Source organism: Leopardus geoffroyi, chromosome D3 (assembly GCF_018350155.1).
Source record: "Leopardus geoffroyi isolate Oge1 chromosome D3, O.geoffroyi_Oge1_pat1.0, whole genome shotgun sequence".
Lineage (NCBI taxonomy): Eukaryota > Metazoa > Chordata > Mammalia > Carnivora > Felidae > Leopardus > Leopardus geoffroyi.
This window is the reverse complement of record NC_059339.1, coordinates 54,724,979-54,746,951: the sequence shown is the minus strand read 5'-3', so window position 1 is coordinate 54,746,951 and position 21,973 is coordinate 54,724,979. Positions and strand designations below refer to the sequence as shown.

The window sequence follows — 21,973 nt, the reverse complement described above, 5'->3', positions numbered from 1 at the left end:
TGAAATTATTATCTATATGTGTGGGAAAGATGTGGAAAATATGCATTTTTTGCAATTTTCTTTGCCATTTTGCAATCCTTCCACATTTCCACAAAATAATCTATATAGTCTATATATCATATATTATATATACGTATTATAAGATATAATATATGATATAATATATATAATATATGATTTAATATAATTATAATATATAATATATAAAGTATGTAATATAATATAATATATACATATTATAATATTTAATACATGTAATCTATATGTTACATAATAAAGAATAAAAGATTAGAAAAAAGATGGTCTTTGTGAAAGCAACACACAAGGCAGGAGTTATTCTTTCTTCTATCACTGTTGTGGCATTATAAATTTTCCAGGATTTAAAAAATTTTGGAACTTGGGTTAAAATGGAAGTCAATATTTGATAAATGCATATTGAGTAAGATTATCTGTTTTTAATGGTTGAGCTTTGTTTGACAAACTTTTTTTCATTGTTTCTTGAAATAACTTTGAAAATAGTTGTCAGGAATGATTATAATGATTGCATCTTCATGATTTATTTATTCCAAAACTGAAAGTTTGTACCTCTTAATCCCCCTTACCAATTTCACCCATTACCTTACCCACCTCCCCTGTGGCAAGCACCAGTTTGTTCTCTGTATTTGAGAGTCTGGCTTTGTGTTTGTTTTTGTTTCCGTTTGTTCATTTTGTTTTTTTTAGATCCCACATATAAATAAGTCACAGAGATGAAAGGTACAGCATAGGGAATATAGTCAATAATACTGTAATTACCTTATTTGATGACAGATGGTGACTACACTTATCGTGGTAAGGAATGAGTAATGTATAGAACAGCTGAATCAATATGTTGTTCACCTGAAACTAATATTACATTGTATGTTAATTATACTTCATTAAAAAAAGAATGATCATAATGATTGCATATTGAAAACTGAAATGTTTTTCCTTGAATATGTGATTGGAATATTGACCTATACTTTATTATAAATATGAATCTTTTTTATGTTTAAGGTAAGATTATGCTACTTCACGAGCAAATGTCATCTGTAGGGTTTTTATAAATATATATAAAATATAATTATTTTGTTTTCTGTTATTAACAATAAATCTAACTTTAATTTTTATAGTCACATTTCATTCAGAAATTTCCCACTGCTCACTATCCTTATCTTGTTACAATGAGTTTTTTTGATTTTTTACTGTGTTGCACTTTGACTATAAAAACTAAGACGACATCCTTGTCCTCTCACATCTCATAATTCAGTGGGAAAAAGACACGTGCACAATTATTTAAGAAATTCTATAAGTACAATATGTTACTGAAGTAATAATAAAGTACATGGAGGAGTAAGTAAATTTGCTTTGTGGTGAGAAGTAAAAGGAGACATCATATTAGACACCTAAGGAAGGTAGAGTAAAAAAAAAAAAATGTGTAAGGGAATGGCAGCCTGGAAGTATATGGCTTGTTTTGATGACTTATGTTATGGCTAGAATACGGAACGTGTGGTAAAGAGGCAAGGGGTGTGAGGAATACAGCAAGGAAAATTTTTATTGTCTCGTGGACATGTAACTTTTAGACCTTGTGTTAAAATTTGTTGGTATTAACTGAAATATATATAATCAAATTGGTGAGTACCTTGATGGCACAGAAGATGTCTCATTCTTTTGTATCCTAAACAAGTAGCACAGTGACATAAACAATACATACTCTAAAAATTGCTAAACGAATCAATGAATGGCTAAAATGAAATAAATCAAGCATTATCAACCATCAAAGTGGATCTTAGAAGATAATGCAGTCCAGTCTCTTAGACTTTTCCAAATCTTTCCTATATAACACTTAATAAATGATTTTATAGTTTATCCATAATCTCTTTTATTTACATAATGCTTTCTACCTCACAATATAGCTTTGTTCACTGTTGGAAAAACTCAAATTGTTAGAAACATCTCTGCATGATTGCCAAAATATTCTGTGTAGAATCACAGCTTGTTAGTCTGCCTGCCATTTTTGGAATAGGGCCCCTGGGAATGTCTGTTTAGACTTATTTCCCTATCCTTTCCCTCACCCTACCATCTGCAACATTATAGTGAGGGCAGCTATGCTGACGGTAGCCTCATCCTTGGCCATAACAGTGGCCAGGAATGGAGAACAGACTTAAGCTATCACAATAATAGTACCCTGACCTCCCAGCAACAATTGATAGGCACTTGGCCCAAGTAAGGCTAATTAAAATCCCTCCAAACATAACTGGAATCCAATTTGAGAAAGAGTCAGCTTCACTTCGGTGGCTGAAGTTCTATAGTAACAGTCTCAGGAAATGTCATCAGAGAAGATTTCTGAAACATGGAAAGTCAAGTTGTAGAAAGAAAACTAGAACGAGTATGAAAAGAGTGTTGGAGGCCAAGACAGAATGCTGATGGCATCTGAGTACCTGTATTCCTGCTTATGTTACAGATGGACTGCTGATACTCCCCACTAATTATCCAGTATCTTTTCCATAAGTATTTTTTTATGTTGTATTGTTTGCTTTTTGTGGGGTTTTTGTTTTTTGTTTTGCTTAAATTGAGTTTTCTTATATGCAACTACAGAAGAATTAATATAATTGGCAATCTGGTTTAGACATTTTAGATCTTTAGTCTCAGTCACTACTGAGTTGGTCAGTCCTCTGCTCAGTCAAGATCAAATCTCTGATTACTGAATTTGGCCAGGATGCTGACTCTGATTCCTGTTTGCTTCCTTGTTATGGTTTCCATCTGAAATGTCAGTTACATTATGGGTTTAAAAATTGGAAAAAGCATTCAAATTTTTTTTAATGTTTATTTATTTTTAGAGAGAGAATGAGAGAGAGAGTGGGCGAGCATGTGCATGCACGTGGGAGGGGCAGAGAAAGAGAGGGAGACAGAATCCAAAGCAGACTCTGCACTTTTGGTGCAAAGCCCGATGGGGGCTCGAACCCATGAACCATGAGATCATGACCTGAGCCACTGAGGTACCCTTATTTTTTTTTTAACATTTCAACAATTTATGTAGTATTTCCTGTTGTCAAGCCTTTTAAAATCTTTTTTGTAAAAAGAATGTTGACTTCTAACCATTATTGTGTATATTTAAATTATTATAAAATAAATCAGCTGAATTAAAGATAAATCCAGTAAGAATAAACAAATAAATATGTTTTCCACAATTACTGGAAGGCTATCCATATGTTTGCACTGATTACTGAAAAGAATGTGTGAGGTAATCATGGCTACTAAGATGACTTAAGATACTCTAAAGTTGCTTAATATTTTCATGAGGATATGAAAGAATAGGAAAATAGCACATTAATTTCATAGCCTTATCAAAACCATGAAAATAACATAGATGAAAAGAAACAACATCTTACAAAGATGAAGTATATAAATATATTTATTAGCTTTTAGAAGAGTATATGGTACAATCATTGGCTTTAAGGATTTAATTTTTCTGAGTGTTTAGGATGAGTTTCTAAATTGTCTGACTAATGACATTTGCTATTGTTTGTGGATTTGAGCAGTGGGTGATCCAAACTGATTTATATGCTTATTTCTATTAAAAATAAATGTTTTCAAATAGGAACACTGAAATAAACTGGGAGAAGATCCTTGTAATGCATTAATAACAAAGGACTATATCTAGAACTATTGAAGGTTAAAAAAAAAAATAACCTACAACCCAGAATGTACTTTACCATGTGTATACACCAGAGATACTCTAACATAGGACACAAAGACAAGTATGTAAGAAACCTACAGTAGGGGGGGCACTTGGGTGGCTCAGTGGGTTAAGTGTCCAACTTCAGTTCAGGTCATGATCTCAAGGTTTGAGTTCAGGTCCCACATTGGGCTTTGTCCAGACAGCACAGAGCCTGCTTGGGATCCTCTCTCTCTCTCTCTCTCTCTCCCCCCCTTCTCTCTCTCTCAAAATAAATAAATAAGCATTAAAAACCTTATAGTAGACTTGGTTATAATAGTGAAAATATTTGAAAACAACTGAAATGATCATCAATAGAACAGTGTACTAAAACAGTAGTATTCTATACAGCAGTGAAAAAGAACAAAAGACACCTAGGTATAAAAACATAGATAAATCTCAAAAATTTCCTAAACAATAAAAATAAGGTGTAGAATGATTTGTAGAGTATAATATCATTAATTTAAAGTTGTAAAACTCTGAATAAATATGATACAGTATATTGTTTTGAGATACATAGGTAATAAAAATAAACTGGAGCCATGGGGATTATAATTTTGATGGTTGTAATTTTTGGTGAGGAAGAGGTAAAATGTGACCCCTGAGTAATACAATGAAATTTGAATGATATTGTTAACCACTTATATCTCAGTCCACATTGTAGAATACAAGGTGTTTAATTTATGTTGCCATGTAATATTTCACATTAAGAATATTTAAAACAAGTACAAATAACATTATGAGAGGAAATAGGTAAAGTGAGAGGGTTTTCTGTCCAGAAAGAGAAATAGCTCAGAATTCTTGTTTTAGCAATGAGGAAGTAAACAAATTTTGAGGAATATGGTGATTTGCTAAGATGCCAGCCTAATGTGGTGAAACAAAAGCCTTGTGTAATATGCTGGGCAAGTATGGAAACAAGTAAAAATTCTAATCAAAACCTTAATAACAGATCCGATGCCAGAAATCTTGAATAGATGGAGGGGAAGGTGACAGTTCCATGCCAAATCTATAAACTATAAACTGATTGCAGGTATTTCATTCTTTCATACATGTATTTTTCATTCATGCGTTCTTTCATTTTCAACAAGACTCTGCTGAATCCTCCTATGTGGAAGGCACTGTAGTAGATCTGTGCTGTCCAATATAGTAGCACCTAGCCATATGTGGCTATTTACATTTAAATTAATTAAAATGTAACAAACAAACAGAGAAACAACTCCTGGATTATGTAGCCAGATTTCAAACGATTAATAGTGATTCCACATGATCATATGGCTTGGCTAGTATAATGCCTGCCATTTTGGATAGCATGGATTTAGAACATTTTCATCACTGTAGAAACTTCTATTTAATGCTGCTGTTAACTGATGGTAGGAGTACAACAGTGAACAACACAGATTTTGCCTTCTTTTTTAAATTTTTTAAAAAGATTAATTAATTTATTTTTGAGAGAGAGAGAAAGTATGAGATAGAGAAAGAGAGAGAAAGGGAAAGAGAGAATCCCAAGCAGGCTCTGCACTGTCAGCACGGACAACGCAAACACACGAACCGTGAGATCATGACCTGAGCCAAAGTCGATACTTAACCCTCTAAACCACCCAGGTGCCCCCAGATTTTGCCTTCTAACAGAAAAGAGGAAACAAAGGAAGAGATTATAAAACTGTATTATCATGTTAAATAATAATGAGTCACTAGAAAAAATAAAGCACAGTAAGTGGATATACAGTAAAGGGTATGTTTGATGAAGTAGTTTTCATAAGGAATCATAACTATGGAAAGAAAGGCATTTCTATTTATTGGGAGGGGGTTGAACCAAGAAATGTGTGGCTTCATGAATGCCAAGATAAACAATCGTTTTAAGATGACAGCACAAAAGAGAGCTTTAGTAAGATAAGAGTTTTGATTTGTAATCGGAAATAAGTCAAGAGGGAGGATGTTACGAACTCTCTAGCACAAGTAGAGGGATAAGACAAACCAGTAGAGGGCTACCCCTACGTTGTCAGAACAGAAGGAGGCCATGAACGCACAGATGTGTTTGGTTTGTAGGTTTGGTGAGAGGATATTAAAATTTAGATCCTATTCCTTCTATTTTCTCTCTGAAGTAGGAGGTGATATCTTTAAAAAGAGAGAGGTTGGAAATAAGAGTTTAAGAATGAGTATGTTTGAAACAACTGATGTCTAAACTTTTTTAGCATGAAATTAATATTTCTTCTTACCTACTCTCCCATTCTTATGACTCTATTCCTCTTCATAACCCAATTGATAGAATCAAATTCTCTATTCATTTTTCTCTAAGTGGAACCCACTCCAGCTTTGATAACCTAGCTCATTTCAGTCACCACATCTATAATTCTCTCATCCTCTCTTCCAGTAACCTTATATTCTATCTAATGACACAGCTCATGTCCTATCTTTTCAGGAATCTTTCTTTGGTAGTAGTATACTGATAAATGTTTGACAACCACCTCTCAGAACAAACACAAAAACAAAACCTCATTTCTGGTGTTTGCTGATTCCATGGTATAGATCTTGTCACCATGGTTGATTTTAAGCTACTACAAGTCCCTAACTGGCTTACAAAAGTATTGAAAATTTAGCAGCCAGATTTCTGGCAAGACCTGTGAAGGACCTGCAATTTTGTTCTATTGGCAAGTTAAGAAGCTAGCCTGCCATGGTGATGAAAACAGCTTGAGGGTTCCAAGCAGTGACCGGGTCCAAGGATTGAATGTTTCAGATAAAAGTTAGCTGAGACACTATATAGACTTTTTGTGGTTGTTAATTTACCCTTTTGCATTAGGATTGGTTCTAGAGTTAATTACTACCTACAGGTACTGTTTCTGGGTCATTCTAAATCATTCCTGACTCTAGGACCTCTGTAGCTCTTCCTGGATAGCGCTTCCCTGAAAGCTTTTGGCACATTCTCTCCATTCATTATAATCAGACATCACTTTCTCAAAAAGGACTTCCCCTTGGAATACTGCTTAAAATAGACATTCTCCCACCCTCACACCTCCTCCAGGGACTGCTCTAGTTGTGTTCTACATGTTGCAGTATGTTTATATTTGTCCAGATTTTTTTTTCTAAGTTCCATTGTGATGTATTCTTCCATATAGTTCATTTATAATTTATTTCTTAATTTCCACAAGCATGGAGATTTTCTAGGTATCCTATTTTTCTTTCCCTTTACGGTTTTATTTATTTCAAGCCTTTTACTTGAAAATAATTATAAAATCACAGGAAGTTGCAAAGAAACATACAGGAAGGTTTTGTGCCCGTTTCAGCCATCATCCCCTGGTGTTAACATCACAGGTAACGATAGTACAACATCAAAAGCACAAACTGTAAAGCTCATTGATTCACCAGCAATACCTGCATTTTTTTTCTGTATAGGTGTATAACTCTATGAAATTTTATCACATGTGTAGCTTTGTATAAGCACCACTACAATCGAGATACTTACTTGTGCATCATCACAACATTTCCCTGATCTCCATCCTCAGGCAACTGCTGATCTGTTCTCAATCACTATTACATTATTTAATGGATAGCAATGAAATCCTGCGGGGCACCTAGGTGCCTCAGCCTGTTAAGTGTCTAACTCTTGGTTTTGGCTCAGGTCACGATTTCACAGTTTGTGAGTTTGAGCCCTGCATCAGGCTCTGTGCTGACAGTGAGGAGCCTGGTTGGGATTCTCTCTCTCTCTGGCCCTCCCCCACTTGTACTTTCTCTCTCTCAAAATAAATAAAAAAAAAACTTAAAAAATGAAATCCTGCAATATATAACCTTTTGAGGTTGGTTTTTTTTCAGTCAGCATAACTAATCTGGGGTTCATCCAAATTGTTGCATATATCAATAAAGATATATGTAGGGTTATATTCCATGTTATAGATGTACCACAATTTGTTTCACCACTCACCCACTGAAGGACATTTGGGTAGTGTGCAGGTTTTGGCTAGTGTGTTTTTGCTTTTGTTTCCCTTGCCTGAGGAGACCTATCTAGAAAGAAAGTAGTTGCTACAGCCAGTGTCAAAGAAGGTACTGCCTGTGTTCTCCTCTAGGATTTTTATGGTTTCATGTCTCACATTTAGGTCTTTAATCCATTTAGAATTTATTTTTGTGTATGGTATAAGAAAGTGGTTCAGTTTCATTCTTTTGAATGCTGCTGTCCAGTAGGTTTTGGTGAGTTTAAACAAAGCTCCCATGAATATTATGCAGAAGTTTCTGAGTGAAAATAAGTTTTCATTTCTCTGGGAAATATGTTCAAGAGTACAATCGCTAGGTTATATTGGAAGGCCCACTTTTAGCTTTAAAAAGAATTGCTGAACTATCTTCCAAAGTAGCTTTCTCATTTTACATTCTAACCAGCAATGTATGGATGATGCAGTTCTTCCACATCCTTGCCACTACTGGGTGTTAAAACTATTTCTTGTTTTAGCCATTCTGCTAGGTATATAGATATGTCACTGTGGTTTACATTGCACTTCTTATTGCTGGGCAGGGGTGGGGGTTCCAGCTCCCCATTAGGCCTCCACTGACTTTTAGCTGGGAGAGGTAGCAGTGCCTAGCTACTCCTTCCTAAATGGGCTCCACCGAACCCATGTAGAGGGTGCAGCCTCACTCCTGCTGGGTTGTGGTGGAAGATGTGATTCACCATTAAGCCTGCGTTGACACTGCCCCAGTCCTTCGTTATTGCTGCTGGGAGGTATGAAGTCCAGGCTCCCCATTCAGTGTTCGTTGACAACAAAAGGGGAGAGGCTTGACTCTAACCAGTGGGGGGGACGTCCTATATTCCTACCTGGCTTCCTCTGACATCACCCCAGCAGGAAGATTGGGGTGCCTCAAAACCACCTAGCAAGGGTGGCTCCTTACTCAACCTTTGAGGGGCCACAGTTTTGTCTCTGGTGTTTGGCTAGAGTAGAGCGGTTAGTATCTAAATGTTTTCTTTCTTGCTAAGCTCCCTTTTCCCAGTCCCTTTGCTAGAGAGGGCTTCTGTTGGAGATTTATTTGATCTGCACCCACTGGTATTTCTGGGTTGCTGGTTTCTTCAGCTTCAAGTCAAGGATATATAAGACTAAAACAAAATCTTGGAAACTCATCACCTCATTGTTTCTCTGGTTCCAAGGTGCCTATCCAGGCTGCCTACAGTCTCCACCTTTCAAAGTCATCTCATGTTTGTTTTAGAGATAACAACTAGAGTTTTTGTTGTATTCAGGAGAGGGAATAGGGATAAGTACATCCACTCCATCTTTCTGGAAGTGAGGTTGAGAGCACTGACTATTATGTTTGCCTCTGTACTTTCCATCTTTTTATTACTGCATGCTTCTTTCAAGATCATTGTTTTTCTGAATCTGTTTTACTAATTCTTCAGCTTTGTCATATCTGCTTTTAAGTTTACCAGTGGGTTTAGAATCACAGTTCATATCTGCAGTTGTCAACTTTCATAATCTTTACTTCTGAAATTTAAAAATTTAATGTTATATTTATAAGCACGTTGATAGTAATTCAGGGATTGAGGGAAGATGGCGGTGTAGGGTGCTGGGCTCACCGCGCGTCCTGCTGATGACTTAGATTCCACCCATATCTGCCTAAATAACCCAGAAAACCGCCAGAAGACTAGCAGAATGGACTCTCTGGAGCCAAGCACAGACAAGAGGCCCATGGAAGAGCTATGGTAGGAAGGGCGGAGAGGCAGTGCATGCTACATGGACTGGTGGGAGGGAGCCGGGGTGGTGGAGGGACAGCCCGCCCGGCAAGGCAGAGCCCCTGAAGTCTGGCTTGCAAAAGTGGAGGGGCCGGACTCTGCAAGTTCTGACAGCCGGTGGGACTTAACATCTGGAATGTTAAAAGGCAACAGCTCTGCTCGGAAGGAGAGCAGGAGGGCGAGAGGACACCAGGAGGGAGAGGTGTTGAGCCCTGGAAGACAGAGCTCAGCTCGGTGGGGAACAAAGGTGCTGGCCAGCTCCATCTCCCTCTCACATCCCCCAGCCGAAACCCCAAAGGGAACCAGTTCACCGAACCTGCTTGCACCACACAAACACCCAACTATGTGCTTCTGTGGATCCAACCCTCCGACGGGTCAGCCTCCCTCCCAGTGCTGCAGGGCCCCTCCCGCAGGGGACCACCAATGGCAAAGAGCTAAGCCTGCCCCTCCTACCCCTGTGCACCTTGTGGATCCACCCCAGCTAATATGCCAGATCCCATTGAAGCAACACCACAAGCCTGGCGGCGTGCAAGTAGCCCAGACAGGGGCCACACCACTCCACAGTGAGTCCTGCCCCTGGGAGAGGGGAAGATAAGGTACACACCAGTCTGACTGTGTCCCCAGCAGTGGACTGGGGGCAGACATCGGGTCTGACTGCAGCCCCGCCCACCAACACAAGTTACTCCGGAGAGCACAGGGCAAGTGCCCTGCAGTTGGGAGCCACCCCAAGGACTACCCAAAATGACGAAATGGAAGAACTCTCCTCAAAAGAAACTCCAGGAAGTAGCGACAGCTAATGAATTGATCAAAAACGATTTAAGCAATATAATGGAACAAGAATTTAGAATAATAGTCATAAACTTAATTGCTGAGCTTGAGAAAAAGTATAGAGGACAGCAGAGAATCTATTCCTACAGAGATCAAGGGACTAACAAATAGTCATGAGGAGCTAAAAAATGCTATAAATGAGGTGCAAAATAAAGTGGAGGTGACCACAGCTCGGATTGAAGAAGCAGAGGAGAGAATAGGTGAATTAGAAGAAAAAATTATGGAAAAAGAGGAAGCTGAGAAAAAGATAAAAAAATCCAGGAGTATGAGGGGAGAATTAGAGAACTAGGTGATGCAATCAAACAGAACAATATCCATATCATAGGAATTCCAGAAGAGGAAGAGAGAGAGAAAGGGGCTGAAGGTGTACTTGAACAAATCATAGTTGAGAACTTCCCTGATCTGGGGAAGGAAAAGAGCATTGAAATCCAAGAGGCACAGGGAACTCCCTTCAGACGTAACTTGAATCGATCTTCTGCACGACATATCATAGTGAAACTGGAAAAGTACAAGGATAAAGAGAAAATTCTGAAAGCAGCTAGGGATAAACACACTCTAACTTATAAAGGGAGACCCATAAGAGTAGTGGCAGACCTATCTACTGAAACTTGGCAGGCCAGAAAGGAATGGCAGGAAATCTTCAATGTGATGAACAGGAAAAACATGCAGCCGAGAATCCTTTATCCAGCAAGTCTATCATTCAGAATAGAAGGAGAGATAAAGGTCTTCCCAAACAAACAAAAACTGAAGTAATTCATCACCACTAAACCAGCACTACAAGAGATCCTCAGGGGGATTCTGTGAGTGAAATGTTGCAAGGACCACAAACTACCAGAGACATCACTACAAGCATGAAACCTACAGACATCACAATGACTCTAAACCCATATCTTTCAATAATAACACTGAATGTAAATGGACTAAATGCTCCAACCAAAAGACATACAGTATCAGAATGGATAAAAAACAAGACCCATCTATTTACTGTCTACAAGTGACTCATTTTAGACCTGAGGACACCTTCAGATTGAAAGTAAGGGGACGGAGAACTATGTATCATGCTACTGGAAGTCAAAAGAAAGCTGGAGTAGCCATACTTATATCAGACAAACTAGACTTTAAATTAAAGGCTATAACAAGAGATGAAGAAGGGCATTATATAATAATTAGAGGGTCTATGCATCAGGAAGAGCTAACAATTATAAATGTCTATGTGCTGAATATGGGAGCCCCCAAATATATAAAACAATTAATCACAAACATAAGCAACGTTATGGATAAGAATGTGATAGTTGCAGGGGACTTTAATACTCCACTTACAACAATGCATAGATCATGTAGACACAGGATCAACAAAGAAACAAGGGCCCTGAATGATACATTGGATCAGATGGACTTGACAGATGTATTTATAACTCTGCATCCCAAAGCAACAGAATATACTTTCTTCTCGAGTGTACATGGAATATTCTCCAAGATAGATCACACACTGGGTCACAAAACAGCTCTTCATAAGTATAAAAGAATTGAGATCGTACCATGCACAATTTCAGACCACAATGCTATGAAACTTGAAATCAACCACTGAAAAAGTCTGGAAGACCTCCAAAAGCATGGAGGTTAAAGAACACCCTACTAAAGAGTGAATGGGTCAACCAGGCAATTAGAGAAGAAATTTAAAAATAAACAATCCAAATGCTTTGGGATGCAGCGAAGGCAGTCCTGAGAGGAAAATACATTGCAATCCAGGCCTATCTCAAGAAACAAGAAAAATTCCAAATACAAAATCTAACAGCACACCTAAAGGAAATAGAAGCAGAACAGCAAAGACACCCTAAACCCAGCATAAGAGAAATAATAAATAGCAGAAATAAACAATATTAATCTAAAAAAAAACTGTAGAGCAGATCAATGAAACCAAGAGTTGGTTTTTTGAAAAAATAAACAAAATTGATAAACCTCTAGCCAGGCTTCTCAAAAAGAAAAGGGAGATGACCCAAATAGATAAAATCATGAATGAAAATGGAAGTATTACAACCAATCCCTCAGAAATACAAACAATTATCAGGGAATACTATGAGAGATTATATGCCAACAAACTGGACAACCTGGAAGAAATAGACAAATTCCTAAGCACCCAGACACTTACAAAACTCAAACAGGAAGAAATAGAAAACTTGAACAACCCCATAACCAGTGAAGAAATTGAATCAGTTATTAAAAATCTCCCAACAAATAAGAGTCCAAGACCAGATGGCTTCCCAGGCGAATTCTACCAGACATTTAAAGCAGAGATAATACCTCTTCTTCTCAAGCTATTCCAAAAAATAGAAAGGGAAGGAAAACTTCCAGACTTATTCTATGAAGCCAGCATTACTTGATTTCTAAACCAGAGACCCAGCAAAAAAAGAGAACTACAGGCCAATATCCCTGATGAATATGAATGCAAAAATTCTCAATAAGATACTCAAATCGAATTCAACAACATATAAAAAGAATTATTCACCACGATCAAGTGGGATTCATTCCTGGGATGCAGGGCTGGTTCAACATTCGCAAATCGATCAACGTGATACATCACATTAGTAAAGAAAAGGTAAGAACCACATGATCCTGTCAATCGATGCAGAAAAAGCATTTGACAAAATTCAGCATCCTTTCTTAATAAAAACCCTCGAGAAAGTCAGGATAGAAGGAACATACTTAAACATCATAAAAGCCATTTATGAAAAGCCCACAGCTAATATCATCCTCAATGGGGAAAAACTGAGAGCTTTCTCCCTGAGATCAGGAACATGACAGGGATGTCCACACTCACCACTGTTGTTTAACATAGTGTTGGAAGTTCTAGCATCAGCAATCAGACAACGCAAGGAAATCAAAGGCATCAAAATTGGCAAAGATGAAGTCAAGCTTTCGCTTTTTGCAGATGACATGATATTAGACATGGAAAACCTGATAGACTCCACCAAAAGTCTGCTAGAACTGATACATGAATTCAGCAGAGTCGCAGGATACAAAATCAATGTACAGAAATCAGTTGCATTCTTATACACTAACAACGAAGCAACAGAAAGACAAATAAAGAAACTGATCCCATTCACAATTGTACGAGGAGCATAAAATACCTAGGAATAAACCTAACCAAAGATGTAAAAGATCTGTATGCTGAAAACTATAAAAGCTGATGAAGGAAATTGAAGAAGATATAAAGAAATGGAAAAATATTCTGTGCTCATGGATTGGAAGAATAAATATTGTTAAAATGTCAATACTACCCAAGGCAATCTACACATTCAGTGCAATCCCAATCAAAATTGCACCAGCATTCTTCTTGAAGCTAGAACAAGCAATCCTAAAATTTGTATGGAATCACAAAAGACCCACAATAGCCAAAGTAATACTGAAGAAGAAGATCAAAGCGGGAGGCATCACAATCCCAGACTTTGGCCTCTACTACAAAGCTGTAATCATCAAGACAGCATGGTATTGGCACAAAAACAGACACATAGACCAATGGAATAGAATAGAAATCCCAGAACTAGACTCACAAAAGTATGGCCAGCTAATCTTTGACAAAGCAGGAAAGAATATCCAATGGAAAAAAAGACAGTCTCTTTAACAAATGGTGCTGGGAGAACTGGACAGCAACATGCAGAAGAATGAAACTAGACCACTTTCTTACACCATTCACAAAAAAATAAACTTAAAATGGATAAAGGACCTGAATGTGAGACAGGAAACCATCAAAACCCTAGAGGAGAAAGCAGGAAAAAACCTCTCTGACCTCAGCCACAGCAATTTCTTACTTGACACATCCCCAAAGGCAAGGAAATTAAAAGCAAAAATGAACTATTGGGATGTCATGAAGATAAAAAGCTTCTGCACTGCAAAGGAAACAATCAACAAAACTAAAAAGCAACCAACGGAACAGGAAAAGATATTTGCTAATGTCGTATCAGACAAAGGACTAGTATCCAAAATCTTTAAAGAACTCACCAAACTCCACACCCGAAAAACAAATAACCCAGTGAAGAAATGGGCAGAAAACATGATTAGACACTTCTCTAAAGAAGACATCCAGATGGCCAACAGGCACATGAAAAGATGGTCAATGTCGCTCCTCATCAGGGAAATACAAATCAAAACCACACTCAGATACCATCTCATGCCAGTCAGAGTGGCTAAAATGAACAAATCAGGAGACTATAGATGCTGGAGAGGATGTGGAAAAACGGGAACCCTCTTGCACTGTTGGTGGGAATGTAAACTGGTGCAGCCGCTCTGGAAAAATTTCCTCAAAAAATTAAAAATAGACCTACCCTATGACCCAGCAATAGCACTGCTAGGAATTTACCCAAGGGATGCAGGAGTGCTGATACACAGGGGCACTTGTACCCCAATGTTTATAGCAGCACTTTCAACAATAGCCAAACTATGGAAAGAGCCTAAATGTCCATCAACTGATGAATGGATAAAGAAATTGTGGTTTATATACACAATGGAGTACTATGTGGCAATGAGAAAGAATGAAATACGGCTTTTTATAGCAATGTGGATGGAACTGGAGATTGTTATGCTAAGTGAAATAAGTCCTACAGAGAAAGACAGATACCATATGTTTTCACTCTTATGTGGATCCTAGGGGAAGACCAAGGGGGAGGGGAAGGAAAAGAAAAAAAAAGGTTAGAGAGGGAAGGAGCCAAAACATAAGAGACTTTTAAAAACTGAGAACAAACTGAGGGTTGATGGGGGGTAGGACGGGGGGAGGGTGGGTGATGGGTATTAAGGAGGGCACCTGTTGGGATGAGCACTGGGTGTTGTATGGAAACAAATTTGACAATAAATTTCATATTAAAAATAAAATAAAAATAAACATGTTAAGCATAGTTAGGTGGTTTATATCTGGTAACCTTACTATCTTGAGTAGCTTTGGGTTAGTTTCTGTTATCTTTCCTTTTCTGGTGATTTCTATCATTCAGTCTCTTTGTGTGTGGGGTTACCTTTCACCTTGTGCTGGGCAAGAATCACCTTAATTCACTTTACTTCTGTGATATTCTGGGTTACCCAGATGATCTGTGGTTGGACTTCAGTCTATGGGCAGTCTTTGCATTGCCTTTAGTTCGATTTCATTCTGTTCCTTAAGATACAGACTTCTGGGGTCTCAATCCTAGGAATGGGTTAGTTTTCCAGTAGTTTCCAGTAGTAGGAATGGGTGGTTTTCCACCTACACTTGGTAGAATTTGGATTCTATCTTTTGTTTCCAAAGTTTTGTGTGGCTGTTACAAGTACTGCCCAGCTGTCCAGCTGCCTCTCCCACATTAGATATTGCCCTTGGGAAAAGCAACCTTACATGTTGGTCTCGCCTCTGTGGGTTTCTGTCTTCTACCGGAATTTGGCCCAGGTACTTATTATTACCTTGCTAGTTTTCAGATACTTCAATGAAGATTTAAAAAATACATGGGGCACCCGGGTGGCTCAGTCAGTTAAGCAGCCTACTTCAGCTCAGGTCATGATCTTGCAGCCTGTGGGTTCAAGCCCTGCGTCCAGCTCTGTGCTGACAGCTCAGAGCCTAGAGACTGCTTCGGATTCTGTGTCTCCCTCTCTCTCTGCCTCTCCTGCTTGTGATCTCTCTCGAAAATAAATAAACATTAAAAAAATACATTTTAACCATGTTTCTGTTAGTAGTAATTTGTAAGAGCATTTTTCCAAGTTACCCAGGAACTCATTACTGGAATAATTAATTTTCTTATATTTTTTCAGTACTTTTGTGTAGAAGAGAAAATAGGATTCTATATTTTAACTACAATCTTCATTGAATTAAAAAAATAATCTTGATATAAAGTAAAATTTAATTATGTAATTTTCTATAGCTTCCTTTCCATTAATAAGTTGGTCTTGATGCAATAGATTGGCTTATTCAAAGGGGCACAAGACTTGGAATTCAGGGTTTTCTTTCAGAGCACTCTTTCCTAAGCTGTCTTTTTACATTGAATGAATTTACCAATTTTAGTACCAATTTGCCAATTTCCTTATTAGTAAAAAAAAAAAAAAATTGAACTAGTTAATTTCTAATCTCTAAACTCAATGATGTTTTAGGTCTACAAATTAAAAGAGGTAGTGATTAGTTCTATGTTACAGAATTACTGTCTTTTCATTCAGTAATTTAAATTTCTAATAAATACTGACTTATAGGAATTACAGTTGAGTAACTTAGTATAGAACAGGGATGTTGTGACAGGGATGCCCACTCTCACCGCTGTTGTTTAACATAGTGCTGGAAGTTCTAGCATCAGCAATCAGACAACACAAGGAAATCAAAGGCATCAAAATTGGCAAAGATGAAATCAAGCTTTCGCTTTTTGCAGATGACATGATATTATACATGGAAAATCTGATAGACTCCACCAAAAGTCTGCTAGAATTGATACATGAATTCAGCAAAGTTGCAGGATACAAAATCAATGTACAGAAATCAGTTGCATTCTTATACACTAACAACGAAGCAACAGAAAGACAAATAAAGAAACTGATCCCATTCACAATTGCACCAAGAAGCATAAAATACCTAGGAATAAATCTAACCAAAGATGTAAAGGATCTGTATGCTGAAAACTATAGAAAGCTTATGAAGGTAATTGAAGAAGATTTAAAGAAATGGAAAGACATTCCCTGCTCATGGATTGGAAGAATAAATATTGTCAAAATGTCAATACTACCCAAAGCTATCTACACATTCAATGCAATCCCAATCAAAATTGCACCAGCATTCTTCTCGAAACTAGAACAAGCAATCCTAAAATTCATATGGAACCACAAAAGGCCCCGAATAGCCAAAGGAATTTTGAAGAAGAAGACCAAAGCAGGAGGCATCACAATCCCAGACTTTAGCCTCTACTACAAAGCTGTCATCATCAAGACAGCATGGTATTGGCACAAAAACAGACACATAGACCAATGGAATAGAATAGAAACCCCAGAACTAGACCCACAAACGTATGGCCAACTCATCTTTGACAAAGCAGGAAAGAACATCCAATGGAAAAAAGACAGCCTCTTTAACAAATGGTGCTGGGAGAACTGGACAGCAACATGCAGAAGGTTGAAACTAGACCACTTTCTCACACCATTCACAAAAATAAACTCGAAATGGATAAAGGACCTGAATGTGAGACAGGAAACCATCAAAACCTTAGAGGAGAAAGCAGGAAAAGACCTCTCTGACCTCAGCCGTAGCAATCTCTTACTCGACACATCCCCAAAGGCAAGGGAATTAAAAGCAAAAGTGAATTACTGGGACCTTATGAAGATAAAAAGCTTCTGCACAGCAAAGGAAACAACCAACAAAACTAAAAGGCAACCAACGGAATGGGAAAAGATATTTGCAAATGACATATCGGACAAAGGGCTAGTATCCAAAATCTATAAAGAGCTCACCAAACTCCACACCCGAAAAACAAATAACCCAGTGAAGAAATGGGCAGAAAACATGAATAGACACTTCTCGAAAGAAGACATCCGGATGGCCAACAGGCACATGAAAAGATGTTCAGCGTCGCTCCTTATCAGGGAAATACAAATCAAAAGCACACTCAGGTATCACCTCACGCCAGTCAGAGTGGCCAAAATGAACAAATCAGGAGACTATAGATGCTGGAGAGGATGTGGAGAAACGGGAACCCTCTTGCACTGTTGGTGGGAATGCAAATTGGTGCAGCCGCTCTGGAAAACAGTGTGGAGGTTCCTCAGAAAATTAAAAATAGACCTACCCTATGACCCAGCAATAGCACTGCTAGGAATTTATCCAAGGGATACAGGAGTACTGATGCATAGGGGCACTTGTACCCCAATGTTCATAGCAGCACTCTCAACAATAGCCAAATTATGGAAAGAGCCTAAATGTCCATCAACTGATGAATGGATAAAGAAATTGTGGTTTATATACACAATGGAATACTACGTGGCAATGAGAAAAAATGAAATATGGACTTTTGTAGCAACGTGGATGGAACTGGAGAGTATGATGCTAAGTGAAATAAGCCATACAGAGAAAGACAGATACCATATGGTTTCACTCTTATGTGGATCCTGAGAAACTTAACAGGAACCCATGGGGGAGGGGGAGGAAAAAAGAAAAAAAAAAAAGAGGTTAGAGTGGGAGAGAGCCAAAGCATAAGAGACTGTTAAAAACTGAGAACAAACTGAGGGTTGATGGGGGGTGGGAGGGAGGAGAGGGTGGGTGATGGGTATTGAGGAGGGCACCTTTTGGGATGAGCACTGGGTGTTGAAACCAATTTGACAATAAATTTCATATAAAAAAAAAAAAGAACAGGGATGTTGTCAGTAATATGAAAACTCTATAGGACAAAATATTTGATTTCCATATTGATAAATTATAGAGGAAAGAAACATCATAAAGAGAATTAAAAGGAGAACTTATGAAGAGAATTAAAAGACATTTCAGTTTAATGTTATGCTTGTGTTATTACTCCAAAAACTTTAAAAACAGGAGAAAAAATAAGACAATGAAAGAAATGTAAATACTGACTACATGTTTAGCGATATTAAGACCATATTGTTAGCTGTCTTAATTATATTATTGGTATTATTGCTATGTTTAAAAAATTCTTGAAATGTTTACAAATGCAATACTATACTTGAGATTTGCTTAAGTTTGACCAAGGGTAGGTAGGTTAGACAGGTTGGTAGGTAGGTATATAGAATTCATATGGGCTGCTAGTTGAAATTGGTTGAAGGACACATACAGATCCATTAAACTTTCTCTTTACCTTTGTATGTATTTGATTTTATCCATAACAAAATGTTTAAAAAAGGAATGGATGGAAAGGAGAGATGATAGTAAAGTTTAACTTTATCATAGGAAATGAAGCATCATAGGTTCCACAGTTACAGTGAAAATGCTAAAAAAAAATCTAGTCGGCAGGCCGACTGTTGTCTGTTTCAAAGCTATCTGCAAAGCAGAGGATCAAAGATCCCTTTTTAATGAGGATTTTTATCTTTGGTGTTCCCAAATAGGATCATAATAGTTCTCAAAGGAAGAAGAGCATATTGTTGCATTTCCTTACATTTTTAACATAATTTAGTATTGATTTTTATTTATCTATATCAAGTATTAGAAACCTATTCTGAAACCTATTATTAGTTCTTAAATTTACAACTTTTAGTGAAATTAAATATATGCTACTTTTGATTCATGATATGTAAAGATTTTTCTTTCTAATTAGGTTTCAAAATACTGTAAATAACCATGCCTGAAAACAAGACAATTTCCTGTTCTTTCATTGGAGGTGATCAAGCCAAGAAAAGTAAGTTTATCATTAAATGATTTTCTTTGAAACTAGGTCATAGGTAAATGCAATTAAGTCAATCATAGAAGGCAGCTGCAAAGATAGTAGTCTTCTCCAGGACAAAGGGTCACACAATCAAACCTTACTGGGATCAGGAAGGTGAGGTGAATGAAAGGAGTAAATCAGTTTAAGGAAAACCCACTATCTGGATTATAATCGATTTCTTTTATATTTACTATTGAACAAAAGTATAGGCAATACAACATATAGGTAGTACAACAGAGCCAGCTCTTACTGGCTCATGTGAACCAGTTGCATATATCTCAGCGCTACTCCTCTGATTGCTTGAAATTGGCTGGTTAATAACAGCTGGTTATTAAAATTTTACCAGCACCCATTGAAGACAAACACAAAATTAAAAATGAAAAATACTTGGTACTTGTATTTTTAAAATTGTATTAGCTTTTATTATATTACTTTGCATTCTGAGCCCCAACATCTTTTATTCTGCATTGTGTTAGTAATATGTCTTTGCATCATATAGGACAGAGGTCAGCACAGTACAGCTGATGGGCCAAATCTGGACAGCAGCCCTTTTCTACAGCCCAAATGCTAAAAATGGTTTTATATTTGTAAAGTGTTGTTAAAAAGAAAAGAAAAGAAAAAAGAACAAAGAGGAATATGCAACAGAGAATGCATGTGGCCTACAAAACCTAAAATTTTTACTATCTGGTCCTTTACAGAATAAGTTTGCCAATCCTTGGTATAGAATTTTGCCTTGAATACTTTGTAGTCCATTGACAGTCAAGTTATCCATTGTTGCACTGATGCTACATAAAAACCAACCAAAAAATGCAGGTGCATACATCATAAATATTCATTTTAGTTCACTTGTGCATAAGTGTGCTGAGTGGTTCTATTAATTTCAGGTGGGTTCAGGATGGCTCACTCATACATCTGCACTAAGCCATAGGTCAACTAAGCAATGATGTCATTTATATGGGGTTTGATCTTTCATAGGCCTATAGCCTTGGCTGTACTATGTTGTCTCTCATATTCATCCGGCAGCTTTGATCTCAAGGCTTGAGAGGAAGAATAGAAGCTCACAAGGCCTTTTCAGGCCAAGGCTCAGAACTGGCAATTATCATTTGATGTATTTTATTGGCCAAAGCAAGTCATAGGACCAGCCCAGAGTCAAGGGACAAGCGGTTAAAGTCATTCTTTTGATGACGGATGCTCCAAAGTTACAGTGGAAAGGAAGGTGAAAACACTAGGAGGAAAACTTATTGGGACTACTATTGCAATCCAGCTGCCACAATCTTATTAGGGATTACAAAAGAAAGCAATCATATAGTAATTCCAAACATGGTTGAGAATATTGCACAATAGATTTCATGGAGGATTACCAATCTTGGGTAGGATTTTAGTACTTGTTACTATATTCACTTTCACAATATTTCAATAACCTTGGTTTTTAGCTCTTTATTCACGCTACCAATATTAATTGAAAAAAAAACATGCAATTTCAATTGAAAAAAAAACATGCAAAAATTTTTGATTTCTGGAAAGTGATTTCAGTTTCAGATTAGCAATATGAACCAGGTTATGCACTTAAAACAACTTTCCCAAGGACAAAATTTGGAAAGAAGATACTCAAATCATACTTGCACATATCTCTTGTTTAAATACTTGACAAAAACTTTTCAAACTTTTTGGATTGATTACAATGTTAATTAAAAACTAGTAGTTTGTTCCAACACTTTTGAGGGCTAAGCTGATGGTTTCCCTTTGAATGACCTCACAAGGTCTATTTGTTTTGTATTGCAGCAGAAACTGACCAGTCTATGCTGGTTTGCAAGCAAAAACTCCTTTGTGTGGTACATCAGGAGAAAGTTAATCATATTTAAAAAGGCAGACCATTTGTATTTAGTCTATGTGATGGAGAGATATACATGAATATAATCACATTCCACATTATTTAATGGAATATGAGTGTTTTATGATATAGATTAGTTCTGTATGTGCATATGGAATGGAATATGTCTGGCTGGCTAACTCTTTGGAAAATAATATGGTTAATAAATTGTCTTTTGGTATTTGCTTGGTATTTGCTTTGGGTAAGTTTACAATATTTGTATTTAAATCACATTAGAACCAATATTTGGAATGTTGGCATAAATATTGATTATCAGTTAAAATTAATTTCTATCTCTTTGGCATCATACCATCATCAAGCTTCCCATCCTCTGTGTAAACCAACCAACCACTACAGAGAACATTCAGCTCATCAAGCAAAGCATTGAGATGTCCATGTTCAAACTATGGAAATTTATCAGACTTGCAGTGTTTATTACTATGTCTTGGCAGATTTCAAACTTTTAAGCCCAAAGCAATCTTTGCTGG

At 37.2% G+C, this 21,973-nt stretch overlaps 1 protein-coding gene across 4 annotated transcripts in view; it reads left to right on the top strand.

Annotated features, from left to right (window-relative positions):
• The window catches only part of CCDC178 (coiled-coil domain containing 178), a 436,131-nt gene that overhangs the window by 10,580 nt on the left and 403,578 nt on the right, over positions 1-21,973 (top strand). For all 4 annotated transcript variants that reach the window (XM_045457578.1, XM_045457575.1, XM_045457577.1 and 1 more), the window contains one exon: positions 19,508-19,588. In XM_045457578.1, the coding sequence (XP_045313534.1) occupies positions 19,531-19,588 (58 nt within the window). In that variant the 5' untranslated portion in view covers positions 19,508-19,530. The remainder of the gene's footprint in view (positions 1-19,507; positions 19,589-21,973) is intronic.